The sequence below is a fragment of the Hypomesus transpacificus genome, chromosome 14 (genome assembly GCF_021917145.1).
Source record: "Hypomesus transpacificus isolate Combined female chromosome 14, fHypTra1, whole genome shotgun sequence".
NCBI lineage: Eukaryota > Metazoa > Chordata > Actinopteri > Osmeriformes > Osmeridae > Hypomesus > Hypomesus transpacificus.
In genome coordinates, this window is record NC_061073.1 from 11044801 (window position 1) to 11067892 (window position 23092).

A 23092-nucleotide genomic window follows, 5' to 3' on the forward strand; every position below is an offset into this window, starting at 1 on the left:
ACCATCCCCATGATCTACCACTGAGATATACCCATCCCATGCTCTACCACTGAGCTATAACCATCCCCATGCTCTACCACTGAGCTATAACCATCCCCATGCTCTACCACTGAGCTATAACCATCCCCATGCTCTACCACTGAGCTATAACCATCCCCATGCTCTACCACTGAGCTATACCCATCCCCATGCTCTACCACTGAGCTATACCCATCCCCATGCTCTACCACTGAGCTATACCCATCCCCATGCTCTACCACTGAGCTATAACCATCCCCATGATCTACCACTGAGCTATACCCATACCAATCCCGATGCTTTAGCTACTGCACCCTACCCATCTCTGTGCTCTAGCAATGAGCTATACATATAACCGTGCTCTACCAGAATCAGAATCAGAAGCTATACCACTGAGCTATACCCATAAACACGCTATTCCAGAACTGCTATACCTGTGGATGCTGTGCGGTTTATCTGATATGGATTATTACGGTTATTGCCCATAGCTTCTGCTGTCCTGGTTACTAGAAGTTGTGTATTGCATTTTCAATTAGCCAACCAGGTAAATGATTCACGTTGTGAAGGTACGTGACATTTCTCACTGCAAACAACAAAAGAACTGTGAAGTAGGTATTTGTGTCAGCGAGAAAAAGGGGGGGGGTGAGAGAAGAGAATATTTGGAAAGAGAGGGCCACACTGATTGTGACGAGAGAGAGAGTGAGAAAGACAGAGAGAGAGACCGAGAGACAGAGAGAGAGAGAGAGAGAGAGAGAGAGAGAGAGAGAGAGAGAGAGAGAGAGAGAGAGAGAGAGAGAGAGATCAAATCAAATCAAATCAAATCAAATTTATTTGTATAGCCCTTTTTACACGCAAGCATGTCACAGAGGGCTTCACATGCGCCCATAGAACTGCCCCTCAACCAACCTAAACCCTCAAGGAAGACAAGGAAGAGAGAGAGAGAGAGAGAGAGAGAGAGAGAGAGAGAGAGAGAGAGAGAGAGAGAGAGAGAGAGAGAGAAAGAGAGAGAGAGAGTGTCAAAGTCCCCAGGAGCAGCTTCACCTTTCGGATGCAATAACAAAAACATGCTATTGTCTCCTAAATAACACCTTCAATTAGCAGAAGACACATTTCCTGACACCCGCTCCAGCTCATTAGACCAGCCGGGGCCTGGGCCAATCAGACATCAGGTCCTCTGGTGACCTGTCGGCCACCATTAAGGTAATGCCTGTTTAAATGCTCATGGAAACTCCCAGGGCTGGTCACTGTTGCACAGATTTGCCCCTGAGAGGGTGGGAGGTGAGGGGGCCTCTCACCTGTTGTTGAAGAGTGATAAAAATCAGCACACACACACACATGCACGCACACACAGACACACACACACACAAAGGCACACACACACGGAAGTGTCCTGGTGGGCTAGTTTTACATGGACCCTCCCATAGGATCTCACCCTTCTCACACTGGTCAGGTTTAATGTGACTTAATGAGAGAGGAGGAGAGGGGGAATGAGGAGAAGTGGAGGATGGGAGGGAGCAGCGGAGGGAGGAGAAGAGAGGGGAGGAGGAAGGGAGGGAGGGAGGGTAGGGAGGGGAGGAGGAGGGGGTGAGAGAAGAGAGGAGGAGAACAGGAGTGAGGACAGGAGGGCAGGGAAGCGAGCAGGAGGAGGAGGAGGGGAGTGAGGAAGTGGTCCCACAGGTGAGAGAGAACCGTCTGTGCTGATTTGATTATTGCAAAGGGGCCGTACACTTGACAATACCTTCCATGCAGGCTCACATGAACGCACCAGCTGACAGGGAACGAATACAAAGTCTTATTCGTGACACCGGTCATTCCATTTTCCCGACATGACAAACTTGCACAGAGATGACCCCTCCTTCCCCCCACTCCCACCTCCCCACACACACCTACCTTCCTGGGGATGTCATTAAAACCAATCCCTATCTAGGCCTGTGGCTAACGAGGCACGCCCCCCACCCCTCAGAGGACCAATGACCTGGGCTGTTTACCTGGCCACTGATGGGACTAACAAGCTCACCCCCCTGGGGGCACAACAATAACTACTGCATTCTTCCTACCTGAAGGAGGGGAGAGCCATGATACAAGTCAGAGGCAATTACCTTTTCTTGTTGTTTCCAGATACCTGTCATACCGATCGGAACTGCAATCCCTCGAAATGACTCCAAGTATTTGAAAGTAGTTCGATGAAAGGGAAGAAAAAAAAAGTTGATTGGCCAGATTTTGCTGCTTTTAATGTCTTATGTAACCCTGTACGGTGTCCTTGAGTGCCGAGAAAGGTGCCTTTAAATCAAATGTATTATTATTATTATTATTAGATCTTCATCCAAAACAAAGATGAATCAATACGTTGCCAAATCAACACACTGTGTTGATCATTGTCTTATAGTTGAAATCATGTGAAATCATCCCAAAAAGTCCTGCACACACATGTCTTGTTGCTTGAGTCAAGACCACGACACCCAACAGGGAGATAGTATGTAATATTTGTTATAAAGAATGAAATCATTTACACAGTGTCATCAGTCCAAGAGCAGGCCAATCACATTATCACCAGAGAACAAAACCATGCCAGTTGAGATACCTGAAAGACAGACATGCATACAGGGGAGATATACAGTAGATGGACCTTCATAACATCACTTTCTTTAAGTTATTATCTTTCATCTATCATTCTCTATCTGTCTCGATCTCCTTCTCTATCACCCACAATGATGCAATTTACCCCGATTGAGATCTCGGTACTGTCTCTCATCTCACCTCCCCTGACAACAATGGAACGCTTTCAGTGATGATGGATAAATTGCCGGGTGGTAAAATACGATATCAGAGGACACAGTGACGGCTCCTCTCTTCATCAGGCTCCTAGAGGACCGGGAGGAAGCTAATCACATGATGTTGACTCACAGCTCCACTTGTCTCATTCTCTCACTCACCCTCTTTCTTCCTCTCTCTCTTTTTCTCTCTTTCCTTGTTTCTCTCTCTCTCTCACTATCTCCGTCTCTCCCCTTCTTTCTCACACTCTCGCCCTCTTTCTCTGTCTTTATCGCACTCTCTCTCTTTCTCTCCGACTCTCCTCTGCCCCCCTTCCTTTACACTTTCATCTGCTCTCTTTCTTCTTGTCTTGTCTCTCCTCTCTCCATGTATCTTTCTTCACCGTTGTGCCCCCTTCCTCCCTCCCTCTCCTCCCTAGTTTCCCCCTCCTCTCCACATGGTAGCAGCTGTGCGGTGCCTGTCACAGACTCATCCGTGCTCCCAGAGTTGGGTGGAGCGCTGGAAGGGTAGTAATAAAGCAGGAATTAACATCAGTCCCTCTGACACCCACCTGTCAGGTCCTCTTCAGCTATGACCTTTCCTATGATTATTGACCAGATACAGGCAGCGCAATTAACCCAGCCATCGCCAGCTTCCCGACAGCCCCCAGCTATGAATGACAATGCATAGCCTTCATCCCACAGAGGATGTAGACAGAGTGATTTCGCATGAATAGGTGAACGGCTTGCTACTCCTGTGAATTCCGATTAGGGATTTGTGACCCTGTTATCTGACTGTAAAACATCATGCCTGCTGACAGTTGTGGCAGAAGTCAATGTTACATTAGTGGCAGAGCTTTATGCATGTAATACGGCACTGTAACAATAGTTGCTTATGTGTGATAGAGTTTCTCAGTTAGGTACACGTAAGACATCTTTCTAGATTTGCCTTCTATATATACCGTCAGCAGCTTCATGTAACCATAAGTTTCCACTGTGGGCTGAACAGGATTTCCTCTGTGTTCCTCTACAAATGTCTACCTTCTCTGTGTTCCTCTACAAACGTCTGTCTTCTCTGTGTTCCTCTATGAAGGTCTGTCTTCTCTGTGTTCCTCTATGAAGGTCTGTCTTCTCTGTGTTCCTCTATGAATGCCTGTCTTCTCTGTGTTCCTCTATGAATGCCTGTCTTCTCTGTGTTCCTTTACGAACGCCTGTCTTCTCCGTGTTCCTCTATGTAGGTCTGTCTTCAGGCTGCGTCTGACAGGTGGCCTGTAAGTGTGCCGCATGTGATGAGGGCTGAGGTGAGGAGGACCTCGAGGTGCTGGAGAAACACACAATTGTGTTCTTGTGTGTGTGAGGTGAGGGCTGGGAGAGGGCATGTTTGCTGTGACAACCACCATGGCTGCAGAGCCAAGCTGGGGATTCAGGTGAACCCCTCCCCCCGGGATGGACTGGTAGTGGCACACATGGCCCACCCACTGGCTCTCACATTCTGACAGCAGTATTGAACTGCTGACTGTCTCTCCAAGAAGAAAGAGGTTTGAGTTATGGTTGTATAATCAAGACATCACACAACGCACACACTCACACACATACACACACACAGACACACAGAGAGTGAGAGATAGAGAGAGAGACAGAGAAACAGAGAGAGACAGAGAGAGAGAGAGAGAGAGAGAGAGAGAGAGAGAGAGAGAGAGAGAGAGAGAGAGAGAGAGAGAGAGAGAGAGAGAGAGAGAGAGAAGAACGACTACACCACAGACAAGAGACGAGTCCCTTGCTCTTCAATTTGTCTTGTGAAAGATAGTCTTTTATTGATGGCTTTCTAGGTCAGCGACCCTGTGTGCTGTTCAAAGGCTCACTGAGACCCCCAGATGAGCCATCTCAAGATGGGGCCTATTGTGGAGCTGTTTCTATAGCGTCCAACAAATGAAATCTGCAAGAGACATTAGCCATCCCCGGGAGTTCCTTAGGGGTGGCAAAGTGTGGGGGTAGAGAAAGTTTGGCTTGGGTTTAGGGAGGGATCGGGTTCTGGGAGAGAGGTGTGTGGAAACAGAACAATTTGAGGGGAAATTGAGAGGGAGGGAGAGAGAAGGAGAATGAGTTTAAAGGAGAGAAAAACTACTTGAGACAAATGTAAATATAATTTAATGTTATTATTTACTAGTACTATTTCTTGCTACCACAAACTTACCCAATCTATACCTTTAAAAAAACACAGAGATAAATGCAAGACATTGACTTTGAGAAACTCATTTACCACCCCTTCCTAATCAATTGTGCATTCCACTCCAACAAGTGAAATTGTGACAACAATGACATATTTTACCTCTCCACTCCAACCTGCCTAGAACATGCACACCACTTTTGGATCCGTCTCCAAGAACCTCTTCACACTTGTTTTCCACATTGTTAACCTGGTCTGCTAAATTGCTGGGGCGGCAATACCTCTTCTTTTAGGCCCTGACTTGTCGCATTGATTAAAAATCTGTCTTAGGAACTTATATCATGTCATAAAGAAAATGGTCTCCTGGCTCCTCTTGGCTATCCCATCCACCACACTGCCTCAAGGAAAGGAGAAAGAAATGGATTGGGAGAGAAAAAAAAAGTGAACCTAAATAGATGTAGTCACGAGAGTGAGGCAACCTCTGAACTACAAGTGTTGGGTGTGCTTATGCCTTTGACGTGTCTGGGTGTTAATACCTCCACCAGATTGGGCCTCCTCTACCCCTTGCCCCCACATCACTTCCTCACCTCCTCACCCCCACATCACCTCCTCACCCCCACATCACCTCCTCACCCCCGCATCACCTCGTCATGATTGCACCTGAGCGAGGTAGCTCACTCTGTCCTGTGTGTTTACTGAGTGAGTTAGCTCACTCTGCCCTGTGTGTTTACTGAGTGAGTTCGCTCACTCTGCCCTGTGTGTTTGATGAGTGTATTAGCTACTCGGGCCTGTGTTTACCGAGTGTGTTAGCCATTCTGGCCTGGGTTAGTACTGAGAGTGTTAGCTAACACTGGCCTGTGTGTTAGTACTGAGAGTGTTAGCTAACACTGGCCTGTGTGTTTGTACTGAGTGTTAGCTAACACTGGCCTGTGTGTTTACACTCAAACAGCTCGGGGCTCTATTAGTACCCCCTGCTGATTGGTGTTTACGTCTTCCACTGCAATAGGGAAGCTTGCTGGCCGGTGGTGTGTGTGTATGTGTGTGGTGTGTGTATCGCAGGGTCGATACCGTGCCCAACCTGTGATGCGACAGATCAGGGCCTTCAAAGTCAAATTTCTTCCTGTCACACCGGGGGTACAAAGACAAAGACACTTTTGTGTCGACGTATTTCTAACTCATATCACTTTATGAGTCACAATGACACATTACAAACACAAGGCTCTCATATACTTTGTTCTGCAGTCCCTTTGAGGGGCGAGACAGTGATAAACCCCTATGTGTTGTTCCTTGGCTGGGAATGGCCAGCTAATTCATGGCCGTCTGAGTGAGCCCAGGGTGGGCCACCGCGGGCAAGTCTGCCACATATGGATCTTCCCTTGATATGTTCCAGTCGGCGTGTAATCTTATTATGCAAAGTGCTAATCCTCACCTACAACCGGAGGCCTCAGGGGGGCCACAATATTGTCATATCCATGTTGGGGGGGTGTGTGTGTGTGTGTATGGGGGGGTTGGGGGGTTGTGTCGTGTGATCCTAGATCCATGCTCTCACTGAGGAGATCTGGGACTTAACGACTGTCTCTAGAGAGGGCGAGAAAATGAGAGGGAGGAAGAGAGAGAAAGGGCAGTGAGAGAGAAAGAGAGAGAGAGGGTTAGAGAGAGAGACAGAGAAAAAAGAGAGAGAGAGGAGATTGACATGAGGTCCCGAGCTAGGATTAGATTTGTAGCTGTGGGATTTTTCCTCACAGAGGAGACGCGTTATTGGACAGGGGAATAAGGGGCCACCAGAGCAGTAGAATTGGATCAGGATTGGCATTCGCAGCCAGCCGGCCCTGGCCACGAACACAGCAGCTGCCTGCAGATTTTGACTCCTTTCAGGTAAAGCCACCTCCAGTCACTCGGAAAGAGAAAGGATGGAAAGTGAGCAGCGGGATGGAGGGAGGGAGGGGGTGCCACAACAGTGGAGCGAGAGAGAGAGAGAGAGAGAGAGAGAGAGAGAGAGAGAGGAGAGTAGGAAAGAAAGAGAGAGAGAGAGGGGGGGGGGGTGCCACAACAGTGGAGCGAGAGAGAGAGAGAGAGGAGAGAAAGAGAGAGGGGTGGGGGGGGGGGGGTTTTCATAATTTTGATGTCTGTGAGATTTAGCAGCAACGTAATGGGATTAAGTGTAACACCTTAGCGACAGGGAAAGGAGCCACCTGGTGTTCTGGGAGAGGAGGGGGGAGAAACGAGGGAGGGGAGGAGGGGGAGACAGAGAGACCTAATCCGTTCCCATCAGTAGGTAGGCCGTCATTCATAAAGTCACTTCCGCTCTGCTGCTGTTGGTTAATGCTATCATGGAGGGGGGAGGAGGGGAGGAGGGGAGGAGGGGAGGAGGGGAGGAGAAACAACCGCAAATAAAATAGAAGGAGAGTAAGTAAGATGAGGAAATAGGAAGAAAAAAAAAGGTTGAGAGAATAAGAGAGATCAGGCGGAAGCAACCAGAACCCAAGCCTCAACCCAGCCTCGGTGATGAGAGGAGTCTCACTTCTCGCATCATCACGAGAGACCAACCAAACCGAGGAATGAGCAAATAGAGAACTTGAACGGCAGTACATCAGTGGGATGAGACGATAATGAGGGTGAAAGGTAGATCAGTGCCTGGGAGGGTCATTAACAAGCTGTAGCTATGTTCAGGTACAGGTCCAGACACGCAGCGCGGCCCCAGGGCTCCTCTGCCTCCCAGTCCAACATGGCTGTCGCTCAGCCTGTCTGGAGATCCTACAGGGACCACAGACTGCGTACCTGTCTGCCAGAGCACCTGTCTCTTCCCCGTTGCCACAGTAAAAACAGATTATTTGTCTTCATATTTCGTCTTCCAATTAGCAGGCTTGGAGTACCCGGGTCTGCGATCCATTGTGGATTGGCGTAACAATGAATTGAACAAAGACTTGTGTGCTTTTGGCGATCACATTTAGCTGTGGGCGCCATTTAAAAGCTGAAAAGGAATAAATACAGTGACAGGTACTTACCAGTAGCAGTTATATACATATCAAAAGATTGTTTCTGAACACTGATATGGTTGGAAAACAAAAAGCTACATGTACATCGATTACATTTAAATCTAACAATAATCCCCCTGAACTCTTAAGCAATCCCCCCCCCCCCCTACCCCACTCAAACACACACAGAGAGCTCAGCCAATTGCGTTGAGGGCTGTTACTGTTAGTGCCAGCTGAGCAGGCGGGCTGCTCGAGAGCGGTGGGCAGCAGAGGCCAGACTCTGAGACCGTCTCAGATGGAAACATGACCCCGGGCAGACAGCTGCCAGCCAGGCCCAGACACACGGCCCACACCGCCTCTCATTAACAAAGACTCCTCACAACGGCAGTGAGCTACTTTACCTTGAATGATCTGCTCCACGGTGAACTATCCTTGACGTATGTGCTGTCCTTTCTAAGGGGAGTGGCTCTTGTTTGTGGCCATTTCATTGGTGTCGGAACTCAGAACTGCACTTATCAGAGTTGGGGAAGATATTGACAGATTTTCTATTTCCCCTTGGTGTCTTCATGGATTTGAAAAGAGACATTTGTAATGCTGTACCACATCTCCAGTAGGACTAGCTTTGTGCTCTCTGTCCCCCCCTGGTGGCTTGGTAAGGCAAATGCAGAGATTCTTAGAGCCAGTCCATGAAGAAGCACAGACTTATGATGGGATTGATCCACACCAACACCATGGTGATTTCTATAGTTGTTCATACACACACACACACACACACACACAGCCGATACTCAGAGCTGACTACCTTGACACAACATGACATGTGCCTCTATGGTGCACACTCTGATAAGGGACTTTGTCACACCATCAAAGTAAACAGCACATATACATGGGCATAATCAAATTAGCTATTTACAGTATAACTGTTTCATTCATCAAACAAACAACAAAGTACAAAATGAACGCATCTAAGCACATTGCAGACATGTTTTTATCTTCCCAGAGGACCATTCTCTGTGGAACAGTTATGTGATTAAAATGTTGTGTCCAGTTATAGAAAGAGGGCTGTTGGATATTCTGTAGGGCCTAGTAACACCTGCAGGTATCTCTGAAACTGGTGGTGTTACTAGGTTACACCTGGTGGTGTTGGTGTTACTGGTATTGTTGCTTGGCTACACCTGGTGGTGTTACTGGCGTTGTTACTAGGCTACACCTGCTGGTGTTACTGGCGTTGTTACTAAGCTACACCTGGTGGTGTTACTGGCGTTGTTACTAGCCTACACCTGCTGGTGTTACTGGCGTTGTTACTAGGCTACACCTGCTGGTGTTACTATTAGCAGTGTTCTGGAGGACCCGCCCCCTTTGTGTGCCGTTCCCAACCCAGAGGGTGTGTGTGTGTGTGTGTGTGTGTGGGGGGGGTAAAAACCTGGGTAGGAGAGGGATGTGAATTGAATGGCGATGGTAAGAGGATAAAGGGAGGGTAGTTGGTGGTGGGGGAGGGAGGGAAGGAGGTGGTTGGAGAAGGGGAGTCCTTCTTTTGTCCCTCCCAGATTAAATCCCGAGTTCCAGAGGAGAAGAAGAAAAAAAACCCATGAAGAGTCTGGAGGAGGGAGCGAAGGAAGGAACGCCTTGAAGTTCCTTAAGGAGAGCGAGGGGCTATTCTCTCCTTCTCCTTTGAGGCTGAGGCCCTCTTTCAGGCGCTCCTTTCACAGATACCTGCCTGCCACCGAACTTGGAAGGAGATCTGTGAAACAGTGCAGCGCCGAGTTCACACTTGACGGGGGTCTCAGGTGAAAGGCGACCATTCACACCCGAGCCAGGAGGGAGGCTAGGACAGAGGCCAGGAGGGAGGCTAGGACAGAGGCCAGGAGGGAGGCTAGGACAGAGGCCAGGAGGGAGGCTAGGACAGAGGCCAGGAGGGAGGCTAGGGTAGAGGCCTGGAGGGAGGCTAGGACAGAGGCCAGGAGGGAGGCTAGGACAGAGGCCTGGAGGGAGGACAGAGGCCAGGAGGGAGGATAGGGTAGAGGCCTCAGTACCACGAGCAGAAATGAGGCGCAGGGGATGGAAGATGCAATCGTTGTAACATATGTTTTAACCGTTTGACCAGTCTTTCTCCAATTAACTTTATCATGTGAACAAAGTACAATGTGTACTTTCTGAAGAAAACGTTTTGAAACGAAATAACAAAAGTAGCCTACTTATCACCCGAAAGAAACCTCAGCAGAGCTGTACAGTCCTCTTCACCATGGAAACGAACGGTGAAATGTTTCATTGACGACAGAAACTCAAGAGGGAGATCATCAAAATCAAGTTTGCACAAGGCCTACTTCACAAGAACAGCCTCGAACTCACCCTCACCAGTCTACGACAGGCCCTTCTTCACTCCCTCTCCTCCTTTGCTATGTGGCACCATATTTGTTGACTGTGTCTGTCCGTTCACTCTGAGGAGACGACAGGGCCCTTCATTAGGGCTTTGACAAGCCCACTCTCTAACAGTGATGAGATTATTCCTAATTGATGTCAGGGTGGATTAAGGTCCGGTCCATTGCGGGCCCACTCCTGGCAGGTCTAGCCCGGGCCCAGGCCCGCGGGACGCTGATGAAAAGCTCGAGCTGGCCCCTCTCAAGCTGTTTCTACTGGGAGAGGACTAGAGGAGGAGTGGAGGAAGAGAGGAGGAGGACAGACTTTAGCCTAATGACTCTGTTTGAAGTCTAATGAAGGCAGGACCAGGGGCCCCCCGGCCCTGACCTCTCCTCTCCCCTCACACCGCCCCGGAGGGGACGCACACACAACAAAGGTTGTCATTACCCAGGGGCCTCCGATGCTGCGGAAAGCGTGGAGGCAGTTTGCGTTGCCATTGTGAGCGGGGAGAAAAAAAAACATTTATTTACATGCAAACAAAGTTAGCGAGAACTGAGAGAGGTTAGAGAGCCTCTTACTGTCCCACAATGGAGAGGAGAGAAATGGGGACAGCTATCAGACACAAATCCTCTGACTTGCTTCGTTGTTTATTTTTGACATTTTACGGGGGAGCAAACGCCAGTACTTTGTGCTTGATGAGATACTTCAAATAGAAACCCCTTTCAAATTGGATTTTCTACAGTCCATATCTTAATATTTGTCCACATATTGTTGTCACGGCCTATGCAAAAAGTTAAATAAGACTCCTCTTCAGACTGCTGGTCACGGAGGTGGTCGTGTCTTCAGGGTTCAGAGGGTCAGTGTAGATGGTGCTGCCCTGCTGACCTCAATGCTGAGTGAACAGGTGTCACAGCACACAACTGCCGCCGCCTCCTCCGCCTCCTCCCCCTCCTCCTCCTCCCCCTCCAACTCCTCCCTTCCGATGCAGAACTCGCCTCCGCAGCGGCAGCCCAGTGTGTACACCTCCTTATCTGGGAGGAGAGAGAGACGAAAGAGATGGAGGGAGAGGAGAGTGCCACCGAGAAAAAGGCCCGAGAGAGGGACGGCAAAAGACACAAAGGGAGGGAGAGAGAAGGGAGAGAGAGAGAGAGGGATGTCAGACGAGAGGACTGGGGATATTGGAAAGTTGACCTTTTCTCTTCAATTCGTGGATATTTCTTTGGTTTCCCGTTTGACGATGGCAGAGTGCGGGTGCCGTGTTCCGTCTGAGGCGATTTCGGATGACACTCACCCTGGTCCCAGCTCATGTCGTCCAGACCGACGTGGGCATCAACAGGCAAGTGCTGCTTCAGCTGGCTGGCTGGAGAGACACAGGCTCACGTCAACATGGACACACTCATCACAGAAAGAAAACAAGCGGAGCTGGTTCATGCAGGGGACGCGAGACCCTCGAGCGTCACTAGCAACTCGTCATATCACGCGGGCGGGGGCAAACCCTCTTAGCCGGGCGGGCTATTGAAATCGGGGTATCGTTGCACTCTGCATTGCTCAGTGCGACACAGGATGCTCTGTTTTAATCTGCTGCCTCCGCCTCCCCGGCCTCCCTGGTTCTGTGTTTCCTTTCGAAGGTGGGAATGCGTTCGTTGCTCTCTGCTCGGATGTCGAGACGGTGTCTCAGGAGACGGTGTTTCCGTTGGGTGCGGGAGGGAGCCGCGGCCGGCAGAACCATCATGCCAAATTCAAGTATTACAATCATGTGTTGTACCGTGGGAAGTCAAGTATCAAGTGAATACTATACTGAGTCCTCCTGCCTGAACCACTGGATGGATGAAAAGAACATACAGTTCAGTATGCTCCTTTTGCCATGTCTTGTTTGGTAGTTACCGAACAGCATATCCGTGATTGATCGACAGGGTGGACTCCCCATGGACTCCAACCTGTGTCAGCACATAGCTCGGACGGTTAACGTTCTATTTGCCCACGTCACCACGGTAATACTGGTTACTACGGTGATATTCTCCTCCCTAACCCCGTGCGCTGGTTTCAGTCTGCTGGGAATAGGGTCCACGGTCAGCTGGAAGGTTTTCCAGTAATGGTAAACTAATGGAGCTGGCCAGTAACTAGGGCCAGACTGAGTCTAGATCAGACCCCAGAGGGTACATGGCACACTGCCAAACAAGCAGGACTGGCCTGATCATTAACTAAGAGGCTGTCCTGTGTGTGTGTGTGTGTGTGTGTGTGTGTGTGTGTGTGTGTGTGTGTGTGTGTGTGTGTGTGTGTGTGTGTGTGTGTGTGTGTGTGTGGTTGTTTATATGTGTACGTCTGTGCACAAGTGTGTCTACAGGGGAGAAATACATCATCCACATTAGCATCTCTGGTCCTCTCACCTTCCATGTACTGTGGCTATAGCATGTTTACAGAGGGATTTGGCTACGGGCCAATCAGGGGTCGACTGCCCATCAAAAACACTCTGAACAAGCAGATGGCCATCAGACTGCCTGAAGCCATGCTGTAGCTCACATGTGGTCATTTACACACACACCCTCCAGTCTATTTACACACCCCATGAACTAGTTACACACACTACAGTCTAGTTACACACCCTATGATCTAGTTACACACACTACAGTCTAGTTACACACCCTATGAACTAGTTACACACACACTACTGTCTAGTTACACACACTACAGTCTAGGTACACACCCTATGATCTATTTACACACCATGCAGTCTAGTTATCCACAGTACAGGTGCTGGACAGGAAGGGCAATGTTGCTGGACAGGAAGGGCAATGTTGCTGGACAGGAAGGGGAACAGTGGCGTGAAAGAGGCAGTCTGGGAGGGGACTGACCCTCGTGACCCCGTGCAGAGCTGCGCGGAGGAGGGGAGCGGCTTGTTAGCGTGGGAAGCTAAGAGGCTGCAGACAACACCAGGGAGCGAGAGGAGACGGAGCAACGGAGTGACGATGACGACGGGGGGAAAGTTAACATGGTAACACGTCCCCCCCCCCCCTCCCCCCCAGTACCCTTTCACCAGTCTTTGTGAAGAAACAGCAATTAGCACGTCGTCGGGACTCACCACTTTGAGCGCTCGTCTGTAATTAGCCGCGAGGGCTACCTAGCAGCTACGCCCTCCACACAGGCTGAGGGTGAAGAAGTTTTCACCTGCTACCGCCCCCCCCCCCCCGCGTTTAGGGACAGGAGGGGGAGGGGGAGGGGGGGTGGTCTGTCTAGGTGTTCTCTAATATATGCCATTCTTATACACAGACAAAGCTCCTGTAACAGCAGGATCAATCCATCGGAGAAATCCCATCAATCTAAATGCACCGTCTGCGGTAAGTATACCCTTCATGTGCATAAGCACTGCATTAAGCAACTTCATTATGGACTGCTCTCACGTCAACGGTTTATCGTGCGACGCGGATCAGTGACATTTTGAACAAAAGTGAGAGGCTCATGATTTGGTCGGCTCTAAATGGGATTCCTCCGTCGGTTTGATTGCGGTTGGGGGAGACGAATTGGCGGCCAGGTTTTGTAACGTTTTTGGAGATAGGTATCTACAGCCAACACATGGGCTGGTCAGGATGATGACTGAACCCAAGCCAGCGTGAAGCAGAACATGGATTCAAGATTTAACGCGACTCAAATTCTACATACGATCCTCCAAAACAGTCAGTAAAACACTCATTTGAAACACTGACATTTGGCTGCTCAGCGACTCTGTCAGACCAAACTACATGCAACCAGAGCCCTGGAGAGGAGAAAGAAGAGATGGTTGTCACGGACACAATATTCCGGCGTTAAAAAGTCACAGAGATAAACCGTCTAATTACACTTATATTAGTCCAATCACACAATGTGTTCCAACACTGGATAGATGCAAACGACCGTCGCCTCTCCAACACACTCCCACCTCCATCACCGCTCATCCCTCGATCCGTTTCCCCATCTCTCTCTCCATCTCTCCATCCCCCTCCTTCTCTAATAACCAGGGAAGTAGCTCTGGGCTCCCCTGGTGAGCCTGGCTGGAGAAGGCATGTTGTTGTTAAGCTGGGCTGCTGGTGGTGCAGCTCCAAGGTATGTGTGGTTGGGAGAAAGAATTGATGATGGACGTAGACCAAGGGGCCTGTGTGTGTGACCAGGCAGCGGGGTGTGTGTCTGTAGGGGGAGGGGGGTGTAATGGGGGGGAGGGAGCGGAAGAACCACTGGGGGGGGTGGGGGGGGGGGGGGTTGGCATCATACACAGACAATGGTAAAAGCCAATATCATCATGAGGGGAAGTCAGACAGACAAGCCTCAATTCACAGACACTCTATGCATGTCGATTCTTGTACCGACTGTGTGGACTGTGTGTGTGTGTGTTGGGGAACTGTGTGTAGCAGGGACTGTGTGTGTGCGTGTTCTGCAGGCAGCAGGGATGTGAGAGCAGTGAGTGTTTCTCCCCCACCGGCGCTGGGAGGCCTTCTCCTGCTAATGGCACGCAGGCCTCGATGTACATTTATTGAAAGTCCTAATGGAGGGTTGGGGGAACCTCTATCCCAGGGCCAAGTCTGCATGTGTGGAAGCCTGTTTTGTGTATGTGTGCGGAGGACAATGTGCGCGTATGAATGTTTGTATGATCGTGTGTGTATGCGCGGCGTGCGTGCGTGTGTGTGGTGGGGGGGAGGGCTGGGGGGTTGGAGAGCCAGCCTATCACTTCACGTCAAGACAAGTCAAGTGTGACAGACTTGACCTACATTTCCCCTCTCTCTTCCTCCTCATCTCCTCCTTATAGTCTCCTCCTTTCGCCCCCTCTCTTCCCTACAGTAAACACCCTCCTCTTTGCACCCTCCTCCTCCTCTCCTTCTCCTCTTTAGACGCTCCTCCTCATCTACTCCTCCCCTTACACCCTCCTCCTCTCCTTCTCCTCTAGACCCTCCTCCTCCTCCCCTTACACCCTCCTCCTCCTCTCTTTCTCCTCTTTAGACCCTCCTCCTGCTCCCCTCTTCCCCTCCTCCCCTTACACCCTCCTCCTCTCCTTCTCCTCTAGACCCTCCTCCTCCTCCCCTTACACCCTCCTCCTCTCCTTCTCCTCTAGACCCTCCTCCTCCTCCCCTTACACCCTCCTCCTCTCCTTCTCCTCTAGACCCTCCTCCTCCTCCCCTCCTCCTCCTCCTCTACTCCTCCTCCTTCTTACACCCCCCCTCTTCCCTACAACTTCCTCCAGACTCCCCCTCTTCCTCACCAACCCCCGGAAGGGCAGTTAACATGATATTCATGAATTGATCCATCAGAAAAGACGGAAAACTCTGATCATATATACAAGGAGGGCAGGAAAGCTCCCGCCCTCAGCAGAACCTCTGCACCGCTAATTAGCATCGCCAGAGAGCCTCCTAATGGAACTGAGGAATGCTCGCAAGTTTCAAGGAAATCGTGAAGGAGGGCGATGCTCTTAAGTTATGCAAACTGGATTGCTTTCTGCCTCATTTGGCGCGACCTTTTCAGACAACGTGGCCGACTGCTTCTATCCGCGTGGCTTTAGTGACTAATGTCATCTCCGACTGGGTGGAGCAGCATACTAAAGCAGGTAGCGCAGGGGGTGCGTTCGGGAGGGGGGGGGGGGCTTAATTGAGCGTGAACGCCGGGTAAAGATAAATAAAAGCACTAAAATCCAAAGGCGTAATGAAATGAAATCATGTTTCATGTTGGGGGTGAATCACAGGAGAGCCATCGGGAGGGAGACGTGCTGGTCAGAAGTGCCGGAGACACAGCAGCCAGGATGTGGGCCTGACTGTCTACTGACTACCATGACGACCACAGTGCATCGGGGGTCGTCCACAGAGTTGGGTCGTCGTCTCTTTGGATGGCCCAGACAAACAGCCTGGAGTGTGTGACCGCGCTCCCATGGCGGAGGGCTGGGAGGACTGGGGGAAGGCAGCAGGACTGGGAGGATGGAAGAGGAGACACCCGGGAGGAAAGGAAAGAGGAAGAAAAAAAGGGAGAGCAAGGGGAGAGAGAGGAGGAAGGTGAGGAGGAGAGGGAGGGAGAAGGAGGGAGAGGAGTAAGAGGAAGGGGAGGAGAAGGAGGAGGGGAGTAGGAGGAAGGGGAGGAGAAGGAGGGAGAGGAGTAAGAGGAAGGGGAGGAGAAGGAGGGAGAGGAGAGGGAGGGAGAGGAGTAGGAGGAAGGGGAGGAGAAGGAGGAGGGGAGTAGGAGGAAGGGGAGGAGAAGGAGGAGGGGAGTAGGAGGAAGGGGAGAAGGAGGCAAGCTCACCCCGTTGCTGCAGGTCATACTCTCTCCTGCTGTCCTGGTTGCTGAGAACCTTCCAGGCCTGACCCACCTCCAGGAATCTGAGGAGACGACCGGCAGCTTCCTCCTCCGACACGTCTGGACCCTGCTTGTCTGGGTGGTACTGCAGGAGAGCACACACACACACACATAACCAGGGTTAGGGTTCTACAGAGACAGGGATGACTGTGAAGTTCAGACTCAAGGCTTACTCTAGAGACACGTCCTAGAACTTGACGTTGTGTTTGTTATTAATATAGAAAGGGGAAGGCCCAGGACAAAATGAGTCTGTATGTATAGAGTCTGGAACAGACCGACACCGGGGAGGGAAGAGAACAGAGTGAAGAGGAGGAACAAGGAACAGAGGAACAGAGATCCCCACACTACTACAGAGACAATAGGCTGCATCTGTGTCATCAGAGAGCGACAGGTGTAATGACACAGCTAACCACCGCCATCAGCGCACACTATAAACATGACCAGGGTAACCACTGTCATTAGCGGGCCGCTGAACCTGCACTTTGAGATGGATGAGAGATGGAGATATGGGACTCTGGAAGGAAGGGTTGGAGCAGGTAAAGAGGGAGGGGAGGGGCCGGGAGGAGAAAAGGGCTAAAGGGGAGGGGAGGAGAGGGGTGAAAAGAGGAGAGGAGGGCGGAGGGGTAGCGGAGGAGGAGTTGATGGTGGTAGAGACAGTAAGCGCAGCAGACAGAAGCTAGGTTAATTAGCCCTCAGCCGTCAGTGACAACCTGCCAGCGGACGAGAGAGAGAGAGAGAGAGAGAGAGAGAGAGAGAGAGAGAGAGAGAGAGAGAGAGAGAAAACACTCCCATCCAGCCAGTGCCCATGTCACAACCTGCGCTGACAGCATTTTCTGGGTAATTTGCTGATGGACCCATGATCTTCTTCTGGACAATTTACCAGGGCAGGCCCACAGCAAACAAAAATAGATTGAGGCACTAAAATCACAGAGGAGGATGACAGACAGATCTGTCCTCTCCAAGACTGAGCAGATAAGAGGAGGAAAAGGAGGAGGGGAAATGTGTGTGTGGGGGGGGGGTGAGGAGGGGAGTGAGCTCAGGCCATGCGTCTTAAAATCAAAAAGAAAACAGTTACAACTATCACTTTGGGATACTTATTGTTCCTGCCGATTTCAGGGAGAGGTTTTAAGAGTTTGGCCCAGCACACAGACTGCAGTCACATAACAGCCAGGCCAGGCCAACTGTTTTGTAAGTAATAATCTCTTGATTAATATCAATATGGAAGTGCCCTCTGCTGTGGTGAAGCTATGGAAGTTCCATAGACTGCCCAGGCAGCAGGATGCAGCCAGGGCTGGGTCATGGCTACAGATGGCCTGTTAGCTGGCCTGTCCCAACCTGAGAACACTCTGAACTCTGCCTCCGGGTGGACAGGGCCTCAGTCCTTCTCTCAGACAAGAGGAATAACAGTCGACTGAGTAGTGGAGAGCTGTGAACAAGGCCAAACTTGGATTGTTCATTATAGTTTGTGATTGGTAATTATGTTCTTGCACTGGCAAGCTGAGCATGGTGACTGTATGTGTGTTTGTGTGTCGTTTGTTTGGTTGCTGTGGTTCAGAAGCTGGACCTGTTCTAAATGATAGTAATGATGCATGTCCTGAACTGCACTCACCAAGGTTTTCCAGCAGGACAATTACAGGGACAGGAAAGACTGGCTTAACTGGACTACTTGTTTAAAGAAATAACTTTTAAAACGAATTCCGGTTAAAAGGTAAGTAAGGCCTGGTGGGCGTGCTCCAACTATTTTCTTGCTTGTGTTTTTGATGTTGGTTTCCCTTGTAAATGGAGCACACTGAATGAAGGAAGTGGGAGAATCAAATCCTACTTCCCTACATACTAACCCTCATCCAGTACTGACATCTACAGCAGTGTTGTTGTAGCTAAATGACCCCACCTACAGTCCCCAGTGCTAAACACTTACATTTCAAATACAAGGGTTAGGGTTAGGGTTAGGGTTAGGGTTAGGGTTAGGGTTAGGGTTTGTGAGGATCCGTTGGTAAATCTACTGATTTATAATGGAGACTTTCCAGAAATTATCCGTTGATGTTATGGGAGACTCAATTTATATTCATCCCTCACACCTCCTCTGCCTCTTCTTCCCTGACCTCAGTGGAGTTAGAAGTGTTTAAATAGCTGTCTCTTTGTAAGTGTTGTAAAATATTAAGTTATCATGCTCTCACAGAGCGGAGAGGTAGCGACAATAAAAAGCTTGGCAACTTGAGAGTATTGGGACTCCTGACTAAACATCGTCATCCTCGTCTGCTCTACCTCTCCCTCCCTCGTTCCAGCAGAGCAGTAGAGCGCTGAAGCACCGGAGCCTGCGGGGGCAGAGGCCAGGACTCTACTGCCCCCTAATGTTGGAGGCCTACGTTGGTCAGAGTTGCACACAAGGGATAGAGGAGGGTTAAGAACTTGCTAATGTAACACCGGATCACAACTTTCAGTAAACATGTGTTCAGTTTTGCACCACAACTTTTTTGGAAAATATTACTGCCACAATCATTTGGGTCTCACTAGCTTCCCGGTTTGCGACCAAAACATCAGAACTAAGCAGCACAGGGCAAACTTCTGATTCTGTTCCAGGAACAAACTGTTATTTACAAAAGCAACAGTACAATTGTCTTTCTAGGTTACTTAATGATGAAAGGACAGTGACTGGTTATGTAGGCACTACATTACTGCAGTTATTAAAATGAAGCAGGGATTATACAAAGCCAGCTTATGTTCTACTTAACCTACCAGTTTAATTGTTTTTTTTTCTGACAAATACCCTTAAATATTTAACCAAGTCAAAAGAGAAATATGCTGTTAACTTATTCACTATAAGTTATAACTATCAGTTCCCTATCTGCCCCCTTCCATTTCTAACCCTCAATAACATTTAACTCAAGAGAAGGTTGAAGGCGATTTAGGAACAAAAGAAAGTGAAGACTTGGAATCACATCAAGCTCCAAAAGAAACTCGGATGCAGACACACACACTCACAGCAGGCGACACACAGGGATGGTTTGTATTGGCTAGCTTTCATGTTGTTTACATGCATATAATAACCCTATTCACATTTCACTCATTCCATCTCATCAACACTTTTAACGTTCAACAATACTTTTTGCAGCTATGCGGATTTGAATTTGGTTTCTTTTCCTTTACGCACATCCCATTTTCTATTTGAAATATACTGTCTGTGAGTGACGGCAGAGCTAGCTTGCAGAAAAGACAGGCGGACATACCAACAAAGCCAGTCTCTGGTACTTCTGTTTTAGTTCTTGTAACCCATCCGATGGAACGGCTTCCAGTACTGAATACCAATCTTTTTGAGATCTGTTGGCATGTGTCATGCTGAGGAACAGATCATCTTTTGAACTTATTTAACTAGTTTACACGAGTTGACTGGCTCTCAAATTGTAGCTACTGTACTACAGTTTACGTTAGCACTAGCTAGCTGGCTAGCACCGGGACTGCGTGTTTGGTCTGGGCAGTATAGATTTGCACCTGTATAGCCAGTGAAGAGCTTTCTATTTTAGACCACGTAAAGCTAGATAGGATAACTGGAATACAAGATAGATAACCATAGAAACTGAAAGGATAGCTAGTTGCTAGAACAATCTCCTTTAAGTTGTTTCAGCTGTCAGTTCGCGTGTCACGTTTTCAAGGTCCCCAGAAACAGTGATAATTACACAGAACGAGTCTAACCTAAATTCGTCTTTGTTTTATTTGCATTAGATAGAACTCATGTAGGGACTAGATTTGTTATAATATATATATATACATATATTTTGCAAATCTGCCGAAAGACTATAAAGTTTGTCAACTCGTTTAGGGTTTCTGCCCGAACAATAAATATTGTAACACACGATAGACAAGCCATTGGCGGTTTCTATAGAAACTGAAACGGTCTCTTAAATGCAATAATAATGATAATTTAAACGCTTATTAGCCTAGAATTATTGAAAACAAATCAAATTTATTTAGCTCACTTACATTCTCAAAGTAGCCTAATATGTGTGAAATGCTTGTGTTTCAATTTACTGACATCTTGTTTAATTTGGCAAGCAGCTATTTTAGGGAGGCAGGAACAATGTACTGTAGTATGAAAAATGGTATAGGTAAATGGTCAATAGGTATTTATGCTGTTTTAATTTGTGCTTGAAATCCTCCACCTCCTTCAAAATGAATGAACTTGGCTGAGTGATGGGGGCCCTATAACCAGCCATACCAGCCCTTCAACCAGTGATGAGCAAAGATAGTGAGACTTCCTGTGTAATGCACCAATAATTAGATAGTTGACTTTATTAAACCCCGGGGGAACTTAAATAATCATCGCTAGCAAGACACATAAAATTGCAGAAGACAACAGGTTCATGAGTACAAATATTCAAACATGGTTACACATCAAGTCAACAACACAGCCTGCAAAACTATTAGAATTATAAGTAAATAGAAAGGCAAGTTCCAGATCAGTCTTTAGACTGATCTACATATAAGTGTAATATGTTATAACATATATGTTATATACAGTATGCATAGAACACAGTGGTAAAAATAAATACATTTGAATTTAATTCCATAAGCAGTTCAATACCAGCAAGCCTCACAAAGGCAGATTAGGCCTAGCTGAGTGAACTTCCAGAAAAAGAAAAGACTAACCTGCATATGACTGTTAAAGCAGCTGTGTTTGCTAATTGAGTTGGGAATACTGTAACAGTATAGTTTTTTTTAGGTGAGAGGGTGAAAATATGTATTTTTTTAAACTAGCCGTGCACACACACACCTCACTCTCCTGTCTGAAGCTCATTAGCCCCGTCTTTAATGAGCGAGGTGATGGATAGATAGTAGAACAGACAAGTGACATATTGTTTGGCCTTAATTATTTCCTCATTTTGAGGAATTACAAAGCAATTAGAAACGTGACAAAATAGTCTCCACACATTGCTCGGGTGGCCCACAGGGATAGGGCGGGTGAGTGTGCGTTGAGGGGGGTAGGCTATTCAATTTTTCAGATAATCTGACAAATCTAATGCAACACAATTTTGGAACAGCTTGTATCTTCAAAAAGTAACCGTGATTCAAATGGTGGTGTAGTAGGTTGGGGATGGTTCAGTAGTTGGTTCTTTCATTACTTTTACTAACATTTTTGATAATCCTGTATTCTGTTGTAGAGGAATTCAAATACCACTTAAACAAATCCATAAATAAGTTCCATAAAACTTTTCTGTCAATTAGAACTATTACTTATATGAAAACCACAATTAGCTAAAGCAGGCAGAATTTTCCTTTTGTTTGGATCTGTATATTTGAGTTACTGTAGGCTATTTCAGTTCACATGATGAATATTACCATATAATGATGCTGAGGTTCAAATTCTTTCTTCTCAACTTGTAGTTTTACAAATAGTTATTTATTCTCTACCTGTCCATTCTGATTAGTAATAGAAAAGAGTAAGGCTCCCAGGAACTAATTACGAGGGAGTGATTTAAATCAATAGGCCTAATCACGTCCACAACCATCACACCTCACTGCTCTCCACACTCCTCCCTCTCTCATTAATTTATGGAATTATTGACCCACTCATGAACAAGCATCTCATTAGAAATCAAAATAGATTTGTTCTGATCAAAACCTTCGTAGTCAGTAAAGTTGTAATTGAAAGTCTGGAAACTTGGCTCAGTTCTCTCTTAATGATTGATTGATGAAAGTGTCTTTGGAACATTCTTCAGTAGTAAAGTTATCTGCATCTAGAAGATGAAATCTCCTCATGTAGTGATGTAATCTAGCTTTTACTATCACTACTGATAATATAACACAACCTAATCAAAGTATTATGTATTTTGTTGACGTTGGACTATTAAAATGTTTGGTAGAATGCACAGCCTTCGGAGAAAAAATGATTATGTCAAGACACATTCCTTAATACATTTATTACCCCCCAAAGGTTGGATGGTAGTCTTTCCCTGTGGTGTCCAAAGCATGCTTTCATTTGTAATGCCGTTGGACAGAAACCATGCCTCAATAAAGTTTTAATAACACCTAAGATCCCATTTCAGTGTGGTATAGGAATACATATTACCTTTACATAAAGGGCTGTAAAAACTAAAAATAATAAGGGGAATCCATGGGAGGTGGGGGAGGTCGGGATACAGACAACTATATCTGATACCTCAAGAATATCCATATATTTCAAAGGATTGTAAACTTTACACTATTATTAAGATTTATTTTATTATTCCAATTAGGATTTACACTACACTCTGTCAAGAGATTTTAATAAAACACCTCAATCATATTAAAATACAAACACAATAATGAGCCAAAATTGAGACAGTTTCTAGATTACAGTATATGAGATAGAGTAAGGTATGAGAAACTGTACACATTTCAATCCAAAGTTGTGTGAGGTACGATTGCAGATGATTGGCTACTGAAGTTCTGTACCGCCAAAAAAATGACGAATAAAAAAAGGTGTGCATTTTACAGTGCATTAGATTTACAGAAACCACTGAAGCATGCAAGAGTGTTGTAGTTTT

The 23092-nt window shown here is 47.7% G+C and overlaps 1 protein-coding gene across 1 annotated transcript; it reads right to left on the minus strand.

The window, feature by feature from the left end:
* Positions 1–10769: 10769 nt before the first annotated feature.
* Positions 10770–20236, minus strand: dnajc24 (DnaJ (Hsp40) homolog, subfamily C, member 24). Its single transcript, XM_047034923.1, has 4 exons — positions 19799–20236; positions 16518–16656; positions 11560–11628; positions 10770–11299 (listed from the first exon to the last, which is right to left on the minus strand). The coding sequence occupies exons 1-4, from the start codon at positions 19904–19906 to the stop codon at positions 11118–11120; spliced, it is 498 nt and encodes a 165-aa protein (XP_046890879.1). The 5' UTR covers positions 19907–20236; the 3' UTR covers positions 10770–11117.
* Between the last annotated feature and the right edge of the window lie 2856 nt (positions 20237–23092).

What these genes read in the sequence shown, in the direction of transcription:
- dnajc24 (XM_047034923.1), bottom strand. Translation starts at nt 19,906, where the DNA reads ATGACACATGCCAACAGATCTCAAAAAGATTGGTATTCAGTACTGGAA. An exon ending in GTATGACCTGCAGCAACGGG is followed by an intron (nt 11,629 to 16,517) that starts GTGAGCTTGCCT and finishes GTGTCTCTCCAG; the next exon opens with CCAGCCAGCTGAAGCAGCAC. An exon ending in CGACATGAGCTGGGACCAGG is followed by an intron (nt 11,300 to 11,559) that starts GTGAGTGTCATC and finishes CTCTCCTCCCAG; the next exon opens with ATAAGGAGGTGTACACACTG.